The 25882-nt window shown below is 40.2% G+C and overlaps 1 protein-coding gene across 1 annotated transcript; it reads right to left on the bottom strand.

Annotated features, from left to right (window-relative positions):
* Window positions 1–4952: 4952 nt before the first annotated feature.
* LOC311057255 (uncharacterized protein) lies at window positions 4953–25307 on the bottom strand (the record flags this gene model as incomplete). Its single annotated transcript, XM_084074206.1, has 4 exons — window positions 25204–25307; window positions 16877–18226; window positions 15911–15962; window positions 4953–5019 (listed from the first exon to the last, which is right to left on the bottom strand). The coding sequence occupies exons 2-4, from the start codon at window positions 18219–18221 to the stop codon at window positions 4953–4955; spliced, it is 1464 nt and encodes a 487-aa protein (XP_083930332.1). The 5' UTR covers window positions 18222–18226; window positions 25204–25307.
* Window positions 25308–25882: the final 575 nt, after the last annotated feature.

Raw genomic sequence — 25882 nt, 5'->3', positions numbered from 1 at the left:
CGGATGGAAGGTTTTGGGACCTCAAAAAAACACTTTCACCTAGAAACTCCATTCACAGTTCAAAAAATCCACCTTACTGTGGACATGCATGCTTGAGATTTTTTATTTTGAAATCAGTTGTAGTTTTGGAGATATTTAACTTTAAGCGCCCCATTCATTGTCGATGCGGCAATGGACATTTAAAGGCAGGCTTACAACTACATACTTATGCCTAGTAACCTCATTCATACTTTAAAATGTTCATCTTACTGTGGACATGTTTGCCTGAAAAGGAATCTTTGAAATGTTGCATAGTTTTAGAATTGTACTCCTTTAAAAGTTCAGAGATTTAGAATGGAGGCGGATGGAAGGTTTTGGGACCTCAAAAAAACACTTTCACCTAGAAACTCCATTCACAGTTCAAAAAATCCACCTTACTGTGGACATGGGTCAGGGGATCTTAGTATAATCTCACATTTCAGTCCAATTCACTTTTAAAAAAAATATTTTACTGATTTTCCTTTCAGACCCCAAATTAGATATTGCTCAATTTTTCTAATATTCACTTCCAATTTGAAGCTCAGATTATACTAAGATCCCCCGGGCTTTTTGGAGTCAGGGCATCTTATGTATTATTTGTTCTTCGATTGGAATAAGCGTCTGAAAAGTATATTTTACTGATATTCGTTTCAGAACCTAAATAAAACATTGCTTAATTTTTTTAAATTTCTTGTCCACCCTAAAATCTTGAAAATGGCCCATTTTTCTGATATTCTCATTAGTATTTTTGCTTTTTTCGATTTGGAACTGACACTGTAAAAAAGCTCTTAAAAAAGTTTTTTTGTATTTTTTCATCCCAGACCAAAAATCAAATAATGGCTTTATTTTTCCAATTTTCTAGCCCACCAAAAAATCAGGAAAATGCTCTAATTTTTGATATTCTGATTAGTATTTTGGCATGATTTGATTTGGGACTGACACTGAAAAAAACTCTTAAAAAAGTTTTTTGCCATTTTTTTTATCGCAGACCAAAAATCTAATAATGGCTTAATTTTTTTAATTTTCTAGCCTACCAACAAATCAGGAAAATGCTCAATTTTTCTGATATTCGGCTTAGTATTTTGGCGTATTATGATTTGGGACTGACACTGAGAAAAGCTGAAAATGTTTTTTTTTCCAATTTTTTCATCCCAGAAAAAAATCAAATAATGGCTTCATTTTTCCAATTTTCTAGCCCACCAAAAAATCTGGAAAATGCTCCATTTTTCTGATATTCTGATTAGTATTTTGGCATTTTTTTGATTTGGGACTGACAAAGGAAAACGCTCTTTATTTGTCTTTGTTTTTCTTAATTCATCTGGACTCTAAAAGCCTGAAAAGGTTATTATTCAAAATGTCAATCATCTTTTTTCATCAAAACAACGAAGCCATTTGACCATGTGTCAAAGCACATGGTCTTTGTCCTTCAAAGTAAAAGTTGTAGTCTAACATGCAAGCAATAGGATCTACAGTCATTACAGTCATTAACACCACATGTAATGAATGTATGATGTGTTTTTTAATGCATTTTCTGTCTTTTTTTTTTAGATCAAAGCTACGTCTCACAAAAGTATGTTGCAAGACTACTAAAACCTTTCTGGGACATAAAACAGTAAACTCCTTACAACTATATACTTGTGGTGTGGAAGCTCCACCAGCAGGGGTCATTCACTTTCTAGGACCTGGCTTAGATATGTATGCACTTAATTTAGGAGAGAATATCTCAACTGTTCTTGGCTAATATGACCCCAGGGAACAACTTATGAACTGTGACTAATTCTTTATCCGGGATGAAATACCCGAAAATGACCATGCCCTTTTTAAAATGACCATAACCGGTGCACTACTTCCAACATGGCTCTATCCGCTAAACTGTTGGAGCTACAGATTTACTGAGAAGCTCAAAATGTTCACAATACTTATGTTTAGGGAAACATAGTAAAGTGTAATATTTCTAAGTTGATATTTTATGACAGAACAGCTAAAAAATGCAAAAGAAACTGCCAACATATTACAGTCCAGGGCTATAGGAATAATTTTGTGTGAATCAGTCTAGAAGCACCTAAATTTATGTTACCCAGGGCATGCTCCAATGATTGAGCAAGGGTACCTGAGCCAGCAATGCTCTGGGTCGTCATTGTGGCCAAATCGAAAATGGCCACCACCTGAAAAAGGTTTTGGCTAAAGCTTTGTAACCAGATGAGCTATAAATGAGAAAACTTGGTGTCTAAATCATGTTTCTTTTGACAATCAGAAACATGTTGGAATGCTTATCTTTATGACTGGGTGTGGATGGACCTCTATTTTGCATATTTCAAAGAAATATTAGTTTTGCAAATGTGTTTCACTTACCTTAGTGACATTTTTGGCAAACTTCGTGTCTACTTTATACTTTTTGAGCTTTAGAAACACATCGGAATGCTCATATTTATGATTGAATCCATGTAGAGCACACTAACTTGCTTATTACAAATATGGCCAAATATGACCAAACATGTTTTGTAACATAAAGTTTCATCCAGACTGAGTGTATACAGTCGTTGAAGGAATGATCAAACCGGAGAAAACAATGTAATTTTATCAAAACAACATAATATGACTATAGAATCCAAAGGGTACAGAAACAACCAGTACAGTATGCACATCAATGCTCAGCATAAAGTGAATACTATCATAATAGTCAAAGAAGGTGTATGAAACTTGAACAATATGTTCAAATTATAATCAGAAAAGTGAATTGCTAAACAACAAATCGTTGCCAGGAATGTGTCTTGGTGTTACTACAACAACAGAACCGTTCTGCGATAACTGATACTGTACATACTTTATCACACACGCACGCACGCACGCACGCACGCACACACAGTTGCATGTGTTTGATCCTTTTGAATCCTCGGGTGATGACTGTTTTTAATGTCCTAATCACACAACATCTACATATAGAGATGCAGCAGACTCCAGTTTTGCAGCATTTGCTGTGTCCACTACATGACTTTTGCAGCCACAGTGGAGGAGGATGGCGCAAGATTTACTGGCATCTGCAAGATGGGTCCAGTAAGGTTCCCAGGTTCTGATATGCTCAATCAGTGCAGCTTGGGTGGGAGGAAGGTTCTCAAGGGACCTGGTACTATTTGACCAACATCAGCCTTCCCTGACTATGGGAAAAGGAGTGCAGGTATCTCAAAGAAACTCTGGTCACCCTTACTTTGGAGCCTGAAAAGATGGATTTTCCAAAGATTGGAGTACTGTATATGGTTATCATCATCATATATTGTACGCCGGCAAGAGCCGTGGTTTCCACAGCAGAGTAGATGAATCCTGACAGTGGCTAGTGACTAGTACTGTATGATATCATACTAGTCAATGGTGTATAGAATAGTATACTATATAGTATTACACTTTATGCTGAGCATTGTTGAACATACTGTATTAGCTGTAGCTCTATGCCTATCATCATAGGAATTAGTTCTACTGTTAAATCATTCTTGTTTCAATAAAATTACATCGTAAGATACATTGGTTGTTTCATAACATAGTAGCCATATTTGTGATAATCAAATTAGTGTCCTCTAGATAGATTAAATCATAAAAATAAGCATTCAAACATGTTTCTAATTGTCAAAAAACAGGATTTAGACACCAAGTTTGCATTCATAGCTCAAAATGTGGTTCAAACGTATAGTGCACCGGTTATGGTCATTTAAAAAGAGGGCGAGGTCATTTTCGGGTATTTCATCCCGGATAGAGAATTAGTCACAGTTCCTAAGTTGTTCCCAGGGGTCATATTAGCCAAGAACAGTTGAGATATTCTCTCCTAAATTAAGTGCATACAATTAAGAATACATCACATGGATGCACCTGGGATGTATCATCAGTGTTGTAGCCTGGGGTCATAGGGTGTTTCGGGTCTCGCAACATACACCCTCGCCCAGGTGACCCAGCCGGGGTTGATCAAGCCCCAACTTACATCCCAGGTAGCTACCCACGGTCAGTCCTATAGGTAAAGACAGGGCCACTCAGTCCGCTTCTCCGGAACTACTCTGCCTGAACACGGGGAGGCTCTGGCACGTGGAGGGACTAGGCTCTGTGGGTGGCCTCCTGGCCGGGCTCCTCCTTCATCTCACCAGGTCCATGACCTGAGAGTCATAGGGGCTGAAACCTGGTCCAGTCGGGCAAATGACCATCACCAAGTCATCGAAGACAAGAACTTTAGAAGGATGAATTAGGTATGTAAATATGTACTACTGTTTTAGTACTACTGTACTCTAAAATGATAAACACTAACAAATATTATTATTGTGATATTGAAATTATAATGTCCCAATGTTATTACATGTTGAGTTATTAAGTATAAAACATGTGGAGTATACCAACTAGTGTCACTCATCTGTGTTACAGAATGACACTCTACAGTACAAGGCTCTTGCTGGACCTCTCCATGACCTTTCGGTGCTCAAGGTTGAAGAGGCATACAAGAACTTTGACCCCCCTGTCCAGGCCATTAGTCTGCACCATGGGAATATCTGCATAAACCCTTGGTTGACTCCCGCTTTGGACCTGTCCAGGCTGGAAGTGTTCTGTCCTACCAAAAGCCCCCAGTGAAAGCACTGCACATACAGTACTGCATCACAAAGATGCTCCACCGTTCCCTCCACTCCCCCTGGATGATTACAGACTTGCCTAGACCAGACCATACTTTGCCCTAAGTGAACAGGGCAAACTTCACATTAAGTCTCTTCAGGTCACATTTTCTACAGCTCAGAACATTTAAGAAGATACAACAGAGTGTCAGTTATGGTTGGAAATCGAATGTTTATTCAACATTTCAAACACCTAGCACTTTCTATTTAGCCCTCCGGATTCGAATCCTGCTGTGGAGAATTTATTTTTCTCTGATGAAACGCACATTTTTGTGAGGTTAGCTGAACACAGGGTTAGGCAACCTTAGGCACGGGTGCCAACATTGGCACAGGGGAGGCCAGGGTGATCACCGCTGGCACACTGGCATAAGTGTGACAGAGAGGTTTTTCTTTTAAAATAAAAAAGATGTTTAGTCTGTTAAATTAAGTTCCCTCACATATACAAATGACATCCTGACATCAGTCCCGACTTTAGTGACCTATTCGATCACAGCCTTCCCAAATGGAGATACCCATAGATGGAGACAACAAAAAGTCTGACATCTGATGGCAAACGATATCCTTTTAAAGCTTTAGTTATTACTAGTTTGTATTATAATAAGAATATGCGATTGCTTGAATTACTATTGTTTAATTGCTGTCCTAATGAAAAAATCAAAACTGTCAGATGGGCCGGCAGTTGGAGTGATGAGAGGTCATCTGTCTGTAAATGTGTTTGCATTTGGGGTTTCTGTTCATTATGTCCTTCCCTAATCTTAGAAAGATGCAGGTTGGAGAGAAATGCCCCCCCCCCCCCACATTGTTTGAAGAGAAATGCTGAGTCAGGTGGCGAAGGGCAGACGAAGGAGGTGTCTCTACCAACCTGAAGACCATCACACATTTCAGTATATAGGGGCTCTAGTGACAGATAGGAGGGCTCAGACTTTGTGAGGTGACCTCGATGCAATTTGTTGATGATAAGGAAAGCTAGTGTGAGCCCAGAGATCTCTGTTAAGTACATTTCTCTAACTTTTAACTTAATGCTTGATTAATAAATACATTTAATTTGAACTTGTCTTGTCTTGTCTGCTCTTAATTTCACCGACACACGACAAATTATTTCATTGCACAATTTGTCTGTTGTTTAAATAACTTAGATGTCAGGGCCGCTTTGCGGCCCTCACATCTAGTTTAACAAATAAAAAATCACACCCAGTGTGAAGTGGGCGGTGTGGTCACAGTGGTCATCACAGTGATGGAAGTGATTCACTTAAAAAAAAACATAAAGTGTTTTTTTTAAGTCCATACTGCTATTCATAGGGCTGCACATGCGTCATGTGTTTCGCTATCCAATCACAGTCCTGAATTTGCAAAGTCAGCCAAACACATTACAGCTAGTGGTGATGACACAAGATGTAATGTGATTGGCTAACTTTGCAAAAGTATTGATTTGCATTGACTGTGGAAGGGTTAGGGTTGTAGACTGCGTTGTAGACTATTGGCCAATCACGGTGCAGGATTGGTCAGTGTCCAAACCTCACTTATAGGGGGCGGTTACACCGCCCCAAAAACACATCATTACGAAACAAAATAATAATAATAATAACTAGAAAAAGTGCTCCTCGGAGCACAACTCTCCGCTGTTGGGAATGTTGGGAATGTTCTATCTGTATAAGTGTCCTATCCGTCCTGTCTGTATAAGTGTCCTATCCCTCCTGTCTGTATAAGTGTCCTATCCGTCCTGTCTATGTACACACACACACACACACACACTTACATAAGTGTCCGGATAGGACACTTATGTAAGTGTCCTATCCGTCCTGTCTGTGTAAGTGTCCTATCCGTCCTGTCTGTGTGAGTGTCCTATCCAATTGTTACAGTATCCGCCATTTCTCAACCATTTCGTGATTGTTCCTGTCTTACCTCACTCTTACCAGACTTGTGTTGGGAATGTTGGGAATGTTCTAATTCTTATGTTCTAACTGTCCTATCCATCCTGTCTGTATAAGTGTCCGATCCGTCCTGTCTGTATAAGTGTCCTATCCGTCTGTATAAGTGTCCTATCCGTCTTGTCTGTATAAGTGTCCTATCCGTCCTGTCTATGTAAGTGTCCTATCCGTCCTGTCTGTGTAAGTGTCCTATCCGTCCTGTCTGTATACTGTAAGTGTCCTATCCGTCCTGTCTGTATACTGGTAACCGTCTTCCACGCCGACATCTCGCCACTCCGACTAGTGGCTTCCGCGTGCGGTTAGGGTTAGGGTGAGGTTTAGGTATAGGGTTCATTAACGTCGGAAAGGCGACATGTCGGAAAGCCGCCATGTAACCCTGTATACTGTAAGTGTCCTATCCGTCCTGTCTGTGTAAGTGTCATATCCCTCCTGTCTATGTAAGTGTCCTATCCGTCCTGTCTGTATAAGTGTCCTATCCGTCCTGTCTGTATATTGTAAGTGTTCTATCCGTCCTGTCTGTATAAGTGTCCTATCCGTCCTGTCTGTATAAGTGTCCTAGCTGTCCTGTCTGTGTACTATAAGTGTCCTATCCGTCTGTGTAAGTGTCATATCCCTCCTGTCTATATAAGTGTCCTATCTGTCCTATTTGCCAATTATGTATCAGCCATGCAGCCATTTCGTGATGGTTCCTGTCTTACCTCACTTTGGCAGTGGCAAAGACACTGCCAAAGTGACGCCATGTATTTATACAATATTTCACCGTATTGTCACGTGTCACGTGAGGCTTGACCAATCGGTGTGTCATATTTAGAAAGTGAAAACAAAACTCTCCTGCGGAGAGTAACTAGAAAAAGTGCTCCTCGGAGCACAAGTCTCCGCCAGCAGACTTGTGTTGGGAATGTTCTAATTCTTATGTTCTAATTCTTTCAAAAAAATAGAACATGTTACTGTGTCAAAGTAACATGACACAAGTGTCCTATCCGTCTGTATAACTGTCCTATCCGTCCTGTCTGTATAAGTGTCCTGTCTGTATAAGTGTCCTATCCGTCCTGTCTGTATAAGTGTCCTATCCGTCCTGTCTATGTAAGTGTTCTATCCGTCCTGTCTGTGTAAGTGTCCTGTCTGTATAAGTGTCTTATCCGTCCTGTCTGTATAAGTGTCCTATCTGTCCTGTCTGTGTAAGTGTCCTATCCAATTGTTACAGTATCCGCCATTTCGTGATTATTCCTGTCTTACCTCACTTTGAAAGAGGCTAAGACTCTTTCAAAGTGACACATGTATTTATAGGCCGCTATACGTCACTAGCCAATCAGATCACACTATTTCACCGTATTGTCACGTGTCACGTGAGGCTTGACCAATGTTAGCTTGACATGTGGAAATTGAAAACAATGTCTCCTGGCGGAGACAATAATGACATGTGACGTGGCTCTGTAAGATGCTCTGTAAGAGATATTTATGAACCATGACGGCTAATTATAGCTCTGCACACACGTCATGCGAAGTCCGTCTCCCCTCGGCTCCCCGCTTTGCTTTGCTTTGCGGCCCTAACCTCTAGCCATGTCTGCACACACGTCAGACCTGGCCTATATGGCCTATGACCAACTAGATCCGAGGTCCAAAACTCATCAGATGTCAGGGCCGCTTCAAACTCTCCAAACATTTCCTCTGTCATCCCTTCTAAATAGTCAATTTCCTCCTCATCCTTCAATGGTGTGGCTAACAGTCTGATACAATCATCATAGGCCTAATATATATGCCAGGTCTGCACACACGTCATGCGAAGTCCGGCTTCTCTGGCCTCCCCTCTCCTCCCGGCTCCTCTCCTCCCCTCTCCTCCCTCCCCGATTTGCTTTGCGGCCATAGCCTCTAGTCACATCCTCCCAACCTCCCAACCTCGGTCATGTTATAAAGAGGTCAGACTTCCTGTATCTGGTTGCTATGGCAACCTGCCAGATCAGGCTGAGGGTCTGATAGGCAAATCAGATAATCAATCAAACCGAGAGTCCAATCATAGATCGAGGTAGGGTAAGTTGCCTAAAACATAGCCATAGCTCTGATCAACAGTCTGTGGCAAATCTCGGGGCAAATGGAGTGATCCTGTGCTTGCTTACCCCGCACGAACTTTCGGAGCTTTTGTCAATTATATAGTACTAGAAGTTCGGGCCGCTGCGCGGCCCTCACATCTAGCGTCCGCGCGACGTCGCACTGTGTAGGTGTGTACATGTAGTGTGCAAGGAAGTAGTAGTGTTGAGTAATGTGATTGAGGCAAGAGAAGTATTGGGTATGAATGTAGGCGGGTTGTTGTTGATTGAAATGAGATTGCATTGTTTGTTAGATAGCATGGTTTATTGGCATGGTGTGATGTCGGACAGTGTTGGTGGCAACATGTAAATGTGAGAAAGGCAAAATAGCAGTGAAATGAAATGACATCCAGAATAACATTAACAGTGAAGCATTAATCAGGAGCAGGTGTACAGTATGTTGCATTGGGGGGAGAATACAAACAAAGGCAATGGCAATTATGTTGAAGAATGAAGGTCATTTGTCACTATGCAATCAGGGAGTAGCAGCACATGCAAAGTGTTTGAATGAGCATGTTTGGATTAATAAAAGAGTTCGGGATAAACAACGTTGTCAGTAATTCCCTCATCATTGTTCACAATGAAAACTTTGACGGCGCTGGCTCTCTTTCCCCTGGAGAAGGCTGTGTAGAGTTGGCCATGAGCGAACACAGGTTGAGGCAAGTTGATGCCAACTCGTTCGTTCTCTTGCCCCTGCCCCTTATTAGGCTACGTGCAGTAGAGGGGGTAGGGGCTACGTGCAGTAGAGCTGCAATGCCCCTGTCATTATGGTGATGTCAGATAGTGTCAGACATCTAACATAGCCATAGCTCTGATCAACAGTCTGTGGCAAATCTCGGGGCAAATGGAGTGATCCTGTGCTTGCTTACCCCGCACGAACTTTCGGAGCTTTTGTCAATTATATAGTACTAGAAGTTCGGGCCGCTGCGCGGCCCTCACATCTAGCGTCCGCGCGACGTCGCACTGTGTAGGTGTGTACATGTAGTGTGCAAGGAAGTAGTAGTGTTGAGTAATGTGATTGAGGCAAGAGAAGTATTGGGTATGAATGTAGGCGGGTTGTTGTTGATTGAAATGAGATTGCATTGTTTGTTAGATAGCATGGTTTATTGGCATGGTGTGATGTCGGACAGTGTTGGTGGCAACATGTAAATGTGAGAAAGGCAAAATAGCAGTGAAATGAAATGACATCCAGAATAACATTAACAGTGAAGCATTAATCAGGAGCAGGTGTACAGTATGTTGCATTGGGGGGAGAATACAAACAAAGGCAATGGCAATTATGTTGAAGAATGAAGGTCATTTGTCACTATGCAATCAGGGAGTAGCAGCACATGCAAAGTGTTTGAATGAGCATGTTTGGATTAATAAAAGAGTTCGGGATAAACAACGTTGTCAGTAATTCCCTCATCATTGTTCACAATGAAAACTTTGACGGCGCTGGCTCTCTTTCCCCTGGAGAAGGCTGTGTAGAGTTGGCCATGAGCGAACACAGGTTGAGGCAAGTAGATGCCAACTCGTTCGTTCTCTTGCCCCTGCCCCTTATTAGGCTACGTGCAGTAGAGGGGGTAGGGGCTACGTGCAGTAGAGCTGCAATGCCCCTGTCATTATGGTGATGTCAGATAGTGTCAGACATCTCCATATATGGAGCTGCCTATATCAGTTATGCCCAAATATGTGGGTTCTCTGATGTCAGACCAAAATAAGCACCCGGAAGTGAATTTCGCGCTGGGGAAGAGATTTGCATAGTATTGGGGCATAATGCGTTTCATATTTATTGTACATCATGGAAGTAGAGTAACGGTATGGGAAGCAGCCGGTTCAGAGGCAGAATATTGAGGAATTTTGGGGTAAAATGTGGAGTTAGTTGGGCCATGTGTGTGCGTGGAGACCGCGCACACACACATGTGTAGCCCCATGAGTTTGGCCGTCAATTATATGTGCAAGATAAGATGAAGACAGGTTGAAAATGGGTGAACTCGTCAATCCTGATGTGAAAGAAAAATATTAGTATAGAAGAACAAAAAGATTGTTTGGTTGACAGCACCTCAGTAAAACTATGAAGGTGCTGTGAAGTTGGGAGGCACAAGGGGAAAATGAATGACCCCTGCTGGTGGAGCTTCCTCACCACAAGTATATAATTCTAAGGGGTTTACAGTTTTATGTCCCACAAAGGTTTGATAGTCTTGCAACATACTTTTGTGAGCCGTAGCTTTGATCTAAAAAAAATAAAAAGAAAAGGCATTAAAAACAACATCGTACAGTCATTACATGTGGTGTTAATGACTGTCTGTAGATCCTATTGCTTACATGTTAGACTACAACTTTTACTTTGAAGGACAAAGACCATGGGATTTAACACATAGTCACGTGACTTCTTTGTTTTGATGAAAAATGTAGATTTAAAGATGACTGACATTTTGAAAAACAAAGACAAAAAAACATGTTTTCCTTTGTCAGTCCCAAATCAAAATACGCCAAAATACTAATCAGAATATTAGAAAAATGGAGCATTTTCCTGATTTTTGGGTAGGCGACAAATTTGGAAAAATGAAGCCATTCTTTGATTTTTGTTCTGGGATAAAAAAAATGTCAAAACCCGTTTTTAAGAGCTTTTTTCAGTGTCAGTCCCAAATCAAAAGATGCCAAAAGACTAATCAGAATATCAGAAAAATTTAGCATTTTCCTGATTTTTGGGTAGGCTAGAAATTTGGAAAATTGAAGCCATTCTTTGATTTTTGTTCTGGGATGAAAAAATGGCAAAAGCCGTTTTTAAGAGATTTTTTCAGTGTCAGTCCCAAATCAAAAGAAGCCAAAATACTAAGCAGAATATCAGAAAAATTGAGCATTTTCCTGATTTTTGGGTAGGCTAGAAAATTGGAAAAATGAAGACATTCTTTGATTTTTATTCTGGGATGAAAGATTTGAAAAAAAAACTATTTTGAGCTTTTCTCAGTGTCAGTCCCAAATCAAAACAAGACAAAATACTAAGCAGAATATCAGAAAAATGGAGCATTTTCCTGATTTTTTGGTGGGATAGAAAATTGAAAAAATGAAGCAATGTTTTATCTAGGTTCTGAAACGAAAATCAGTAAAATAGACTTGAGAAGTGAATTCGAATTGAATCTCAGATTATACTAAGATTCCTTCACAGGCTTATGGGATTTTAGTATAATCTGAGCTTCAAATTGGAAGTGAATATTTGAAAAATTGAGCAATATCTAATTTGGGGTCTGAAAGGAAAATCAGTAAAATATTTTTTTAAAAAGTGAATTGGACTGAATTGTAAGATTATACTAAGATCCCCTGACCTACTAATCCTACATACTTACTGCTAGTAACCCCATTCATACTTTAAAATATTCATCTTACTGTGGACATGTTTGCCTTAAAAGGAATCTTTGAAATGTTTAATAGTTTTAGAATTGTACTCCTTTAGAGAGATTTACAATGGAGGTCGATGGACGAATTTGGGACCTCAAAAAAACACTTTCACCTAGAAACTCCATTCACAGTTCAAAAATTCCACCTTACTGTGGGCATGCATCCTTGAGATGTTTTACTTTGAAATGATTTGTAGTCTAACGCCAGTTGGTGTATTGCTGCCCCCCACTGTTGGTCTTGGATACTGTCCCTTTGATTGATTGATGTACTTTATTTAGTAAGACATGAGAACATCAATACATGGAAGTACAAAGAATTCACAATACAAGGTCTACTAAACTGGGAGACTCATTAAGCACTAAGCTTGTTTAAGATGAGATCCCCATGCACACAAATCATGATGACATATAAGAGACAGACAGATATACACAACTACTGTACAGAATGTCATACAATCAGCTTACAGGTTACTGGTATGAAGAGTGAAAAGAAATGTACAAAAGAAAATAAATAAATAGGGGGGGGTAGGGGGGTAGGTTAAAGGGACTACACCATGAATTTTAACTTTTTCTTCTTTTTTGTGTGTTTTTGGTCTCCCCTACCTCTCTTCTATCCTCAAAAATACCCCAGTTTGAACACTCAGGCTTTCACAGCAAATCTGGGGTTTTCTGTAAATTGGTCTAAAAACAGGTTAGGCTCAAACCTTTTGAAAAACGTTTGAGGGACATAAACAATATGATATTAAATATTATTATTATTTTTTAAATTCATGGTGTAGTCCCTTTAAGACTTAGACAGGGGCCATTTTCGAATTGCAGCCTCCTGAAGGTGTATCTTTAGGGATAGTTTTGAAAGTGAGTAGGGTTTTGCACTCCTTTACTCCTTTTGGTAGGGCGTTCCACATTTTTGATGAATAGCATGAGAATGAGTTCATTCCCTTTGTTGAGCCAAATCTGGGTTGCACATGATTTGTGGAGCAGACTCTGGTGTTATGATCATGGACTTCATTAAGATTTAGGAAGTATTTAGACAAATACAGGGGGATCCCAATGTTGGTGTATCTTGAATACCAGGCCCATAGCAAGTTGCTGTACTCTGTCCTCAACCCTAAGCCATCCAATCCTAGCAAAATGAGCAGGGGTTAGATGGGTTTCGTGATTGAGGCCTTACTAGTTTGTTTTGGGATGTTTGGAGCCTTGTTTTTAAGGCCTTGGAGGTGTTGTGATACAATGAAGTGCATGCATAATCATAATAACCTTGGGCCCCTGCAAGAATCTTCAGAGTATTCTTACTGACAAGACGATCAATCCTATACAAATAGCGTGTTCTTTGATGAACCTTTTTGATCGCTTTTTCAGCGTTTTTGTTACCGGAGAGGTTTGCCTCCAAGATGGAACCCAGTTAGGTAATTTCCTCCTTTCTTGTGATAACATCATCACCCACTTTGATCGTGAAGCTTTCAGCCTTGCTAAGGTTAGGACTGGACCCAAAGAGGATGGATTCAGTTTTACCCAGGTGTAATGATAGTTTGTTGTCGGAGAGCCAGGTGCAGATCTTGTTGAGTTCAGAGCTGAGAGTTTTCTCAACCTGCAGCCTGTTCCTGTCTGAGACCAGCAGAGCCGAGTCATCTGTGAACAGGAACAGTTTGCAGTCGCAAGCTGAAGACATGTCATTCACATATATCAGGAACAGTAAAGGTCCTAGTATACTTCCTTGCGGAACACCACAAGTCACTGGGAGGGGAGGGGACTGGGTGCCGTTTACTTCCACCACTTGCTTGCTCCCTCCCTTCCAGGTAGGATCTCATCCAGCTCACCGACGTATCATCAAAACCTATTGCTTTGAGCTTGTCGATCATAATTGGGTAATTAACGGTGTCAATGGCCTTCTGGAGGTCCAGCATGACCATGCCGCAATATTTGCCATTGTTGACATCTTGTTTGATAGAGTCGTTAAAATGGAGAATTGCATATATGTACCATGTTTACAGTAACAGTACAGTACAGATTGATTGGTTCAATACTTTAATAGTCAGAAATGTAAACAGCACAAGGTACAGCCACACATTAAGGCTAAAAGGATAACACAAACAAGTCCTGGTGACTTGTTTCCATTGTGTATTCAATTAATCAACATAGCATAAACAATAACACAATAATACAAGTCATCAACAAATACAAAACAATATATGTACAAAGGAGAAAAGGGACAAACGTCGGCAGTGAATGACACCTCCTTTCTATGGGAAATTGCATTTACCACCCCTTGTGGTCTCCTGTTTCAGGCTAGTTTTGAAAGAAACCATTTTTTAATGAATGGTGTCAGGGCATTCCACATTTGGTGGCAGAGTAGTAGAATGAGAACTTTCCCATGTTGGTTCTATATTTGGGTAGTACCAGATCGTTGCTGCTCCCTCTAGAATTGTGGCTGTGGCTGTCAAGAAATTCTGTGCAGGCGATGGGGTTTGGAAGCGCTCGTTGGAAATCACGGTGCACATAATGCAGGAGGCAGCAGGACGTTGCGTTATTGAAAACCAGTGCTTCCAAACTCCAACACATCGCGTTTTTCAACGATAACATCCATCGATCACTTTAAAAGACGTATCCGAGTAGAAATGGGGGGGGGGGGGGGAGTGAGCTGTCGCAATCATCCGTTCAATAGTTATTGGCAGTTGAATGTAGGTTGTTTTCGCCAGAAAGCAACAGAAAGCACTCAAAGCAGAGAAAAAGGCATTCATCCAAATCCATTAGAATGGAAGTGAATATGGCTGTTTTGTTTGCGATCACATGATTTGCTGCTTCACTGGGAGTCAAATGGTGACTCATAGGTTAGCGAAGAGCGCCATCTAGCGTCTAACACTGAAAACACCAAAACACGTCAAACACGTCATTGGCGGTGTGGGCGTTGGAAAACAACACGTGAAACACGTCATTGGCAGTGAATGAGATAATTGTCATTCTGACTCAGCCATAAACGAACCATGACCACATCACTATGACAACATAAACAAACCATGGACAGTCGGCCACGTCACTATGACAACATAACCATAAACAAACCATGAGTCAGCTGCATATGGGCACAAAAGGGGGCATGCCCATATATGAGCATATACTGACGACATCATGGATCTCCATATATGGACATAAAAAGCACAAGGACTGACAGATAAAGAGATCTCCATATATGGGCACAAAAGAGACACATCCAGATGGGTACAACGAGTCCTCTGTCAAAGTCCCCGACAAAGCTGGACAGAATAAACCTTAAAAAATAATATAGTCAACATTTTATGTTATGAGTCTCCTTTTAAGGTGCTACTAAACAAAAATGTTTTGTTACAGTTAAAGCTCGACAGCATATTCTGAACGTATTCATTGCTATAGTAGTGTTTATTCAGTAACAGAGTTGTCCCCGTCTCTCCTTACTCTTTAGCAGTGGCATATGGTGAATTCTAACGTCGACCGGGCCAGAATCTTAACACACACACAACAACGGCTGATAAGTCTATTGAGAATTACCGAGCCATTCCGGGTGGAAAACGGAACGCTCGTCCCAAAACACACTGCCCCATTTTTTTCGCGGACCGAGGCCGCCGGTTTAGACGCAGGGCAGGGTGTTTCAGGACGACGGTTCTTCTTCTATTACATTTCTGAATGGAGAGAGGTGCTCGTCTCTGCGCAATTTGACGGCGAAACTGGTTTTCTAATGGCCACTCATTAACAATTCAGCCGAATGCAAATGAGCCCCATTTGAAAACTGAGGCGACTTAAGTATCATTCATAGTCGGACGTAAGGATACGTAACGAGCGCCGGCGCTCCTTGCGTTGTCGTTTTTTTCTCCCCCTCCGTCACTTACGGCTCCAGTTTTTCCTTCCGTGCAGTCACCATCAGCCTGACGTGCACGTTGACTGCAGTACCAACGGCGCCCGTTGGCAGTATAAGGGAAAAAAGGTTTTCCTTGGGCCCTCTTTCTCCAAAAAGTTTGTCGAACGGCCGTGTTGCGCAAGTCCCTGATGCCGCGCGTAGCGGTAAAACATTATTTTCGGTGCGACACAAGTAGTGTAGTAGTAGTGTTGCTCCTATCTATGTTTGTTTCTGTAAGTGTATCTTATATTTTTCCCATCATTATTAAACTATTACTGTTGGATGCTGTGATCCAATGTAAACAATACGATGGAAAGCACTTCCTGGTCAGTGTTGCCAGGTTTTGTGAAAGAAATAAGCAACCCTGTCTATGAAAACAAACCCAAAAGAAGCGACTATGAACTGTATCTTTGTCACTTATGTACAGTGTGGGAAAAGTACTCAAATGTTGTACTTAAGTAAAAGTATCAATACTGCAATGTAGAAGTACTCTGTTACAAGTAAAAGTACCAAATTCAAAATTTACTTGAATAAAAGTACAAAAGTATAGGTATCAAAATGTACTTAAAGTACCAAAAGTAAAAGTACTAATGTTTGAAAATAGCAGATCTACAAGCTCACAATGCGTCGCATCGCTATGGTTGATTTTTACCTTAAAAGAAAGTCCACCACACTTCTAATTCTTTGCTTTTGTATTTCAGTGATCGTGGAGTGCCTATATCGGAATCGAAATCTGATTAATCGTCCAGCTCTAGTTTACAGTGCAAAGGTTTTTCTCCAGTATGAATACGCAGGTGTCTATTCAGGTCAGCTGACTGATTGAAACTCTTGTCACATTGTTTACAGTGGAAAGGTTTCTCTCCAGTGTGGATATGTTGGTGTCCCTTTAGATAATTGAAACGACTGAAACTCTTGTCACAATGTTTACAGTGGTAAGGTTTTGTTCCAGTGTGGATACACTGGTGTCTCTTCAGGACAGCTGACTGATTGAAGCTCTTGTCGCAATGTTTACAGTGGAAAGGTTTTTCTCCAGTGTGGATACGCTGATGTCTGCTCAGGTCAGCTGACTGATTGAAACTCTTGTCACAATGATTACACTGGAACGTTTTTTCTCCGGTGTGGATACGATGGTGTCCCTTTAGATGATTTAAAGCACATTGTGTAAAGTGGAAAGGTTTTTCTCCAGTGTGGATATGCTGGTGTTTCTTCAGGGCAGCTGACTGATTGAAACTCTTGTCACAATGTTTACAATGGAAAGATTTTTCTCTACTGTGGATACGCTGGTGTCTATTCAGGTCAGCTGACTGATTGAAACTCTTGTCACATTGTTTACAGTGGAAAGGTTTTTCTCCAGTGTGGATATGTTGGTGTCCCTTTAGATAACTGAAACGACCAAAACTCTTGTCACAATGTTTACAATGGAAAGGTTTTTCTCTACTGTGGACACGCTGGTGTCTCTTCAGGGAAGCTGACTGATTGAAACTCTTGTCGCATTGGTTACAGTGGAAAGGTCTTTCTCCAGTGTGGATACGCTGATGTCTGTTCAGGTCAGCTGACTGATTGAAACTCTTGTCACAATGATTACACTGAAAAGGTTTTTCTCCAGTGTGGATACGTTGGTGTCCCTTTAGATGACTTAACACACTGAAACCTTTGTTACATTGTGTAAAGTGGAAAGGTTTTTCTCCAGTGTGGACATGCTGGTGTTTTTTCAGGGCAGCTGACTGATTGAAACTCTTATCACTTTGTTTACAGTGGAAAGGTTTTTCTCCCGTGTGGATACGATGATGACCCTGTAGATGACTTAAAAAACTGAAACTTTTGTTACACTGTTTACAATGGAAAGGTTTTTCTCTACTGTGGACATGCTGGTGTCTCTTCAGGGAAGCTGACTGATTGAAACTCTTGTTACAATGTTTACAGTGGAAAGGTTTTTCTCCAGTGTGGATACGCTGGTGTCTCTTCAGGTCAGCTGACCGATTGAAACTCTTGTCACAATGTTTACAGCGGAAAGGTTTTTCTCCAGTGTGGGTAAGCTGGTGTGTCTTCAGGTGACCTGAGTAACTGAAACTCTTGTCACAATGTTTACAATGGAAAGGACTTTCTCCTGTGTGGACACACTGGTGTCTTGTCAGTCCACTTAATCGACTGAAACTCTTGTCACAGTGTTTACAGATGTGGGCTTTCTTCACTATGCGTTTGTTGTGGCTCCTCTTTATGTGTTCATGGAGGAAGACCTCAGATGTGAAGGCATATGGACACTCAGAACAAGAGAAGACCTGAGTCTGGGAAAACTGGGACATCACTCCTGAGACAGAAACAGAGAGAGAGAGAGAGAGAGAGAGCCATAAAGAGAGAATGCAAGTGAGAGAGGTAGACAGATAGACAGAGAGAACATGGTCAGAGAGAGAGAGAGAGAGAGAGAGAGAGAGAGAGAGAGATGTGGGAAGAAGGGGAAAGCCAGGTTAAAAACTGTGAGATACAACTTGAAAATCTTTTCAAGCTCTTACAGCTTCCCTGTTAATATTTCTGATATTTTTATTTATCATCTTTCTCTTTTATTCCACAATTTAGTCGTCATACCAACTTCCAGTTTCCCCTACACCTAATGATTATCCCCACTGGATGTCAACTTTATCTTTGAAGTTGCCTTGTAATGTTGTAGTAGGCTACTAACTGTAGGCTGTCTATCTACTCATGTACACAGTTAAAATAGTCGGTAGCACTTTACAATAATGACCCGTTATAAAGCATTTATAAACGTTTATATGTAGTTTGTAAACTATTAACAAATCATTAACAACCTGTTTGTTGACATTCGTAAATGATTACTAAAACCTTTATAACTACAGTTACAAATCATTTGTAAAGTATTAGTAAGTAGTGAACTATTCATGAATAAGCCATTTATATACATCTGTAAAAGATTATTAAATCATTTGTAACGACCCATTCTAAAGCATTTATAAACGTTTATAAGCAGTTTGTAGACTATTAACAAATCATTAACAACCTGTTTATTGACATTCGTAAATGATTACTAAAACCTTTATAACTACGGTTACAAATCATCTATAAAGGTATTAGTAACTATTCATGAATAAGCCATGTATAATACATCTGTAAATGATTATTAAATCATTTGTAACTGATGTTACATAATATATACAAGCTATTGGTAGCTTGTTCATGTTTAACATATGCTTTGTTAAACATTCCTAAAGTATCTATAAATCCTTAGTACATGTTATTATGTGCCCTATAGTAAAGTGAAGACAGTTCATGTTTAACATGCTTTGTAAAACATTCCTAAAATATCTATAAATCCTTTGTACATGTTATTATGTGCCCTACAGTAAAGTGAAGACAGTTCATCATTTATGACTGTCTGTTAATGTGGACTTTCTCCTTACCTGTTGCAAACTACCTGGCTTTCATGAATGCAGACACCAAACAATTACTAGAATTATCATTCATGTTAAGCAAATGATGCGTAAGACATTCGTAAAGAGTATGTAAACCATTTGTGGTGTTAGGGACCAAAAAAGTCACTACAAAGTACTACCAATCAACTCTAAATTGCCTGAAACGTACTCCTAACAGGTTTTTGGGGGGACGATTTTGGCCTCCACACTTAGTGATTATTTCGGATTTAACTTTCGTTTCGGTAGTTTGATTACAAAATGTAAGTTGTGTAAAAAATAATCTGACTATACTAAGTTGTTATTTGTTTGTTTAAGTCAGGCTATACTCTACTCAGAGTCATAAGTTTACAAAATGTACTAAAGTACAGTGAACGTCTGTGCGGTTTGTCTTCATCACTGAAAATAACGTACATGTAAACTGATGTCATGTGCAGTTGGGGTGAAGAAACACAACCATTTCACTCCTAATAATACCTATTTGATTTGACATCCTGACTTGTTGCTGTAGCTGAGGCTTGAACCTGTTACCTGCGGCTCACTAGTCAGTGACTCTATCCATTCACCTACAGCTGTTTCCTTGGAATCTGCGGTTCTGAAACGTTTTGTTGTCAACCCCCCAAATTGACATGTATTTGGGCAGTGGACCCCAATGTGAAAAGATGTGTCAGGGCCCCCCATGAAAAAGATTTATATTTATGCTCTTTTTTTTAAAGTTATTTGTCTTGTTTGTTGTTCAAGTCAAAGCACCAGGAAGGCTGTACTTGTCAGCCATCTGTTAGCTCAATGGGTTGAGACGCAGTATTCATGATCCAGAGGCCATGAGTTCAAATCCCATTGATGTCTTTCCTATGATTCTTTCCTTTGCAGACTGGCTTCCAGAAGATCAACTGAAAACTACCAGGAAGGCTATATTTGTCATCCAACTGTTAGCTCAATGGGTTGAGACGCAGTATACATGATCCAGAGGCCATGAGTTCAAATCCCATTGATGTCTTTCCTATGATTCTTTCCTTTGCAGACTGGCTTCCAGAAGATCAACTGAAAACTACCAGGAAGGCTGTACTTGTCAGCCATCTGTTAGCTCAATGGGTTGAGACGCAGTATTCATGATCCAGAGACCATGAGTTCAAATCCCATTGATGTCTTTCCTTTGCAGACTGGCTTCCAGAAGATCAACTGAAAACTACCAGGAAGGCTGTACTTATCAGCCATCTGTTAGCTCAATGGGTTGAGACGCAGTATTCATGATCCAGAGGCCATGAGTTCAAATCCCATTGATGTCTTTCCTATGATTCTTTCCTTTGCAGACTGGCTTCCAGAAGATCAACTGAAAACTACCAGGAAGGCTATATTTGTCATCCAACTGTTAGCTCAATGGGTTGAGACGCAGTATACATGATCCAGAGGCCATGAGTTCAAATCCCATTGATGTCTTTCCTATGATTCTTTCCTTTGCAGACTGGCTTCCAGAAGATCAACTGAAAACTACCAGGAAGGCTGTACTTGTCAGCCATCTGTTAGCTCAATGGGTTGAGACGCAGTATTCATGATCCAGAGGCCATGAGTTCAAATCCCATTGATGTCTTTCCTATGATTCTTTCCTTTGCAGACTGGCTTCCAGAAGATCAACTGAAAACTACCAGGAAGGCTGTACTTGTCAGCCATCTGTTAGCTCAATGGGTTGAGACGCAGTATTCATGATCCAGAGGCCATGAGTTCAAATCCCATTGATGTCTTTCCTTTGCAGACTGGCTTCCAGAAGATCAACTGAAAACTACCAGGAAGGCTGTACTTGTCAGCCATCTGTTAGCTCAATGGGTTGAGACGCAGTATTCATGATCCGGAGGCCATGAGTTCAAATCCCATTGATGTCTTTCCTATGATTCTTTCCTTTGCAGACTGGCTTCCAGAAGATCAACTGAAAACTACCAGGAAGGCTATATTTGTCATCCAACTGTTAGCTCAATGGGTTGAGACGCAATATACATGATCCAGAGGCCATGAGTTCAAATCCCATTGATGTCTTTCCTATGATTCTTTCCTTTGCAGACTGGCTTCCAGAAGATCAACTGAAAACTACCAGGAAGGCTGTACTTGTCAGCCATCTGTTAGCTCAATGGGTTGAGACGCAGTATTCATGATCCAGAGGCCATGAGTTCAAATCCCATTGATGTCTTTCCTATGATTCTTTCCTTTGCAGACTGGCTTCCAGAAGATCAACTGAAAACTACCAGGAAGGCTATATTTGTCAGCCATCTGTTAACTCAATGGGTTGAGACGCAGTATACATGATCCAGAGGCCATGAGTTCAAATCCCACTGGTGTCTTTACTGTGATGCTTCCCTTTGCAGACTAACTTCTAGAAAAACAAGTTAAAACCACCAGAAAAACTGTAACTCTCAGCCAACAGCATAGCTCAACTGGTAGAGGGTCTGTCCAATAACATGACTTGACTTGGGGCAACGGATAAATTGACTGATATCCTTAGTGATGCTTCCCTTTGCAGACTAACTTCTAGAAAAACAAGTTAAAACCACCAGGAAACCTGTAACTCTCAGCCAACAGCATAGCTCAACTGGTAGAGCGTCTGTCCAATAACATGACTTGACTTGACTTGAGTGGGTTCGATTCACACTTGAGTCAAGTGTCCCCGGTATCTTGGGGCAGCGGATAAATTGACTGATATCCTTAGTGATGCTTCCCTTTGCAGACTGGTAGAGCGTCTGTCCAATGGGAATCGAACCCATTCAAGTCAAGTCAAGTCATGTTATTGGACAGACGCTCTACCAGTTGAGCTAAGCTGTTGGCTGAGAGTTACAGGTTTCCTGGTGTTTTTAACTTGTTTTTCTAGAAGTTATTCTGCAAAGGGAAGCATCACGAAGAATATCAGTCAATTTATCCGTTGCCCCAAGTTACCGGGGACACATGACTCGGAGTGGGAATCGAACCCACTCAAGTCAAGTCATGTTATTGGACAGACGCTCTACCAGTTGAGCTAAGCTGTTGGCTGAGAGTTACAGGTTTCCTGGTGGTTTTAACTTGTTTTTCTAGAAGTTAGTCTGCAAAGGAAAGCATCACAGTAAAGACACCAGTGGGATTTGAACTCATGGCCTCTGGATCATGTATACTGCGTCTCAACCCATTGAGCTAACAGATGGCTGCCAAGTACAGCCTTCCTGGTAGTTTTCAGTTGATCTTCTGGAAGCCAGTTTGCAAAGGAAAGGATCATAGGAAAGACATCAATGGGATTTGAACTCATGGCCTCTGGATCATGAATACTGCGTCTCAACCCATTGAGCTAACAGATAGCTGACAAGTACAGCCTTCCTGGTAGTTTTCAGTTGATCTTCTGGAAGCCAGTCTGCAAAGGAAAGAATCATAGGAAAGACATCAATGGGATTTGAACTCATGGCCTCTGGATCATGTATACTGCGTCTCAACCCATTGAGCTAACAGTTGGATGACAAATATAGCCTTCCTGGTAGTTTTCAGTTGATCTTCTGGAAGCCAGTCTGCAAAGGAAAGAATCATAGGAAAGACATCAATGGGATTTGAACTCATGGCCTCTGGATCATGAATACTGCGTCTCAACCCATTGAGCTAACAGATGGCTGACAAGTACAGCCTTCCTGGTGCTTTGACTTGAACAACAAACAAGACAAATAACTTTAAAAAAAATGTGTTACAGCATAAATATAAATCTTTTTCATGGGGGGCCCTGACACTACATCTTTTCACATTGGGTTCCACTGCCCAAATACATGTCAATTTGGGGGGTTGACAACAAAACGTTTCAGAACCACAGATTCCAAGGAAACAGCTGTAGGTGAATGGATAGAGTCACTGACTAGTGAGCCGCAGGTAACAGGTTCAAGCCTCAGCTACAGCAGCAAGTCAGGGTGTCAAATCAAATAGGTATTATTAGGAGTGAAATGGTTGTGTTTCTTCACCCCAACTGCACATGACATCAGTTTACATGTACGTTATTTTCAGTGATGAAGACAAACCGCACAGACGTTCACTGTACTTTAGTACATTTTGTAAACTTATGACTCTGAGTAGAGTATAGCCTGACTATATATAAGTTGGTCACCACCAAAACGAAAGTTAAATCCGAAATAATCACTAAGTGTGGAGGCCAAAATCGTCCCCCCAAAAACCTGTTAGGAGTACGTTTCAGGCAATTTAGAGTTGATTGGTAGTACTTTGTAGTGACTTTTTTGGTCCCTAACACCACAAATGGTTTACACACTCTTTACGAATGTCTTACGCATCATTTGCTTAACATGAATGATAATTCTAGTAATTGTTTGGTGTCTGCATTCATGAAAGCCAGGTAGTTTGCAACAGGTAAGGAGAAAGTCCACATTAACAGACAGTCATAAATGATGAACTGTCTTCACTTTACTGTAGGGCACATAATAACATGTACAAAGGATTTATAGATATTTTAGGAATGTTTTACAAAGCATGTTAAACATGAACAAACACATTAACAGACAGTTGTAAATGATGAACTGTCTTCACTTTACTATAGGGCACATAATAACATGTACTAAGGATTTATAGATACTTTAGGAATGTTTAACAAAGCATATGTTAAACATGAACAAGCTACCAATAGCTTGTATATATTATGTAACATCAGTTACAAATGATTTAATAATCATTTACAGATGTATTATACATGGCTTATTCATGAATAGTTACTAATACCTTTATAGATGATTTGTAACTGTAGTTATAAAGGTTTTAGTAATCATTTACGAATGTCAATAAACAGGTTGTTAATGATTTGTTAATAGTCTACAAACTGCTTATAAACGTTTATAAATGCTTTAGAATGGGTCGTTACAAATGATTTAATAATCTTTTACAGATGTATATAAATGGCTTATTCATGAATAGTTCACTACTTACTAATACTTTGCAAATGATTTGTAACTGTAGTTATAAAGGTTTTAGTAATCATTTACGAATGTCAACAAACAGGTTGTTAATGATTTGTTAATAGTCTACAAACTACTTATAAACGTTTATAAATGCTTTATAACGGGTCATTATTGTAAAGTGCTACCCAATAGTCAATAAAAAATGTAATTGATTATAATTCGTCGTCCCCTGAGCTAAACTGAACCTGTAGCCTATATTAGCCTACCAGTGGTGCTGAATATATGGATTTGTTCACTCCCGTTTCCTACATGCCTCAATTGATTGTAATAATAATGAATTGCATTTTTATAGCGCTTTTCCAAGTGCTCAAAGCGCTTTACAATGGTTCATTAATTCATACAGGTGGGGGACATTGGGGTACATTGTAAACTCTCTCCCTCTTCATTTTCTATTGATCTAATTACCCGGTATATGAAATGTACATTTATTTGGTTATTAATTGTTTTTAAGTCTTCTCCATTTGCTGTCATTGAGTAGGCTAGAAAGATAATGACAGCAGCTTAATGGTTGATAAGAGTGATGGATGACAAGGTGAAACAGGGGGAAGCGTTATAGTCTTTTGACCGCAGCCTATTTGTTAATACGCTTATGTGATGCTGAGAAATAAATATGGCCTACACCCCCTGATCAAGAACAGTGGCTAATTTAGTTTTCGATTGTTGGAAAAGCTACAACATTAGAAAAACTCAAAAGACTAAAGGATCAATAAACACTGCAGAACAACAAGTGCATGGGACGATCCGTTGATAATTTCATCGTAGATAAGCCTATTAGTCTACTATTGACTGTACTACAATATGGCTTGGAAACAGTGATGGCATTGAACCTGAACTAGGATTTGGGTTGGGCTCCCGAGGCGGAGTGGGTAAAAAACTAAAAATCTGACCCATCACTAAAGCTGACTAACCTCCAATGGTCTCCTCCCGCTCATCACTGTCTTCAAGTTCAACTTCAATTTCAGAACAGTGTGAAGAGACATTATCAATATCTTCACTTTTCACTGCTAGTGATGTCAACATTGATCCATCAGGCTCCTCAGGTCTTTGCAGTAGCTCCTCCTGTTCCTCTTTAATCTGTGAAGGCTCTGGTTCCTCCTGAAGCAGACTGGGGCTCCTCTCTTCAGGAGAAACCTCCTCTTCTTTACACACAAAAATGTGCAGGATGTCTAGGAGCAGACAAATAACATGATATTCAACACTAAAATGTAAATACATTTTTGTTGGATTTTGTATGAGCTACATTTATCACCTACTTAGATTGACCACACAGTTACTAACAACAGGTTATTACAGGTGTTATCGAGACTGAAGTTCAGACAAATTAGGCTTCAATGTTTTAGTACGATTTTTGTATTTTAAAAAGTAATTTAAATCGATATATTTACTTTACCCAGCAAATGAGTAATGGTTCACAGCAAATGTTGAATTTGAATAATTCAAATGTAAAATAATATTTAAAAACGTTATGCATTATTAGACAGATTGGTTGAATTCTTGATTCTGATTGGTCAATCACTGACTTCTTTTCAATAATGACGCTGCTGTCAATAGCAGACTGCTGCAGAGTCAATGCACCTGAATCAAATT

This window comes from Gymnoscopelus microlampas (genome assembly GCF_963454915.1).
Source record: "Gymnoscopelus microlampas genome assembly, chromosome: 12".
NCBI classification, from domain to species: Eukaryota; Metazoa; Chordata; class Actinopteri; order Myctophiformes; family Myctophidae; genus Gymnoscopelus; species Gymnoscopelus microlampas.
The sequence above is the reverse complement of the archived record's forward strand: the minus strand, read 5'-3'. Positions and strand labels throughout refer to the sequence as shown.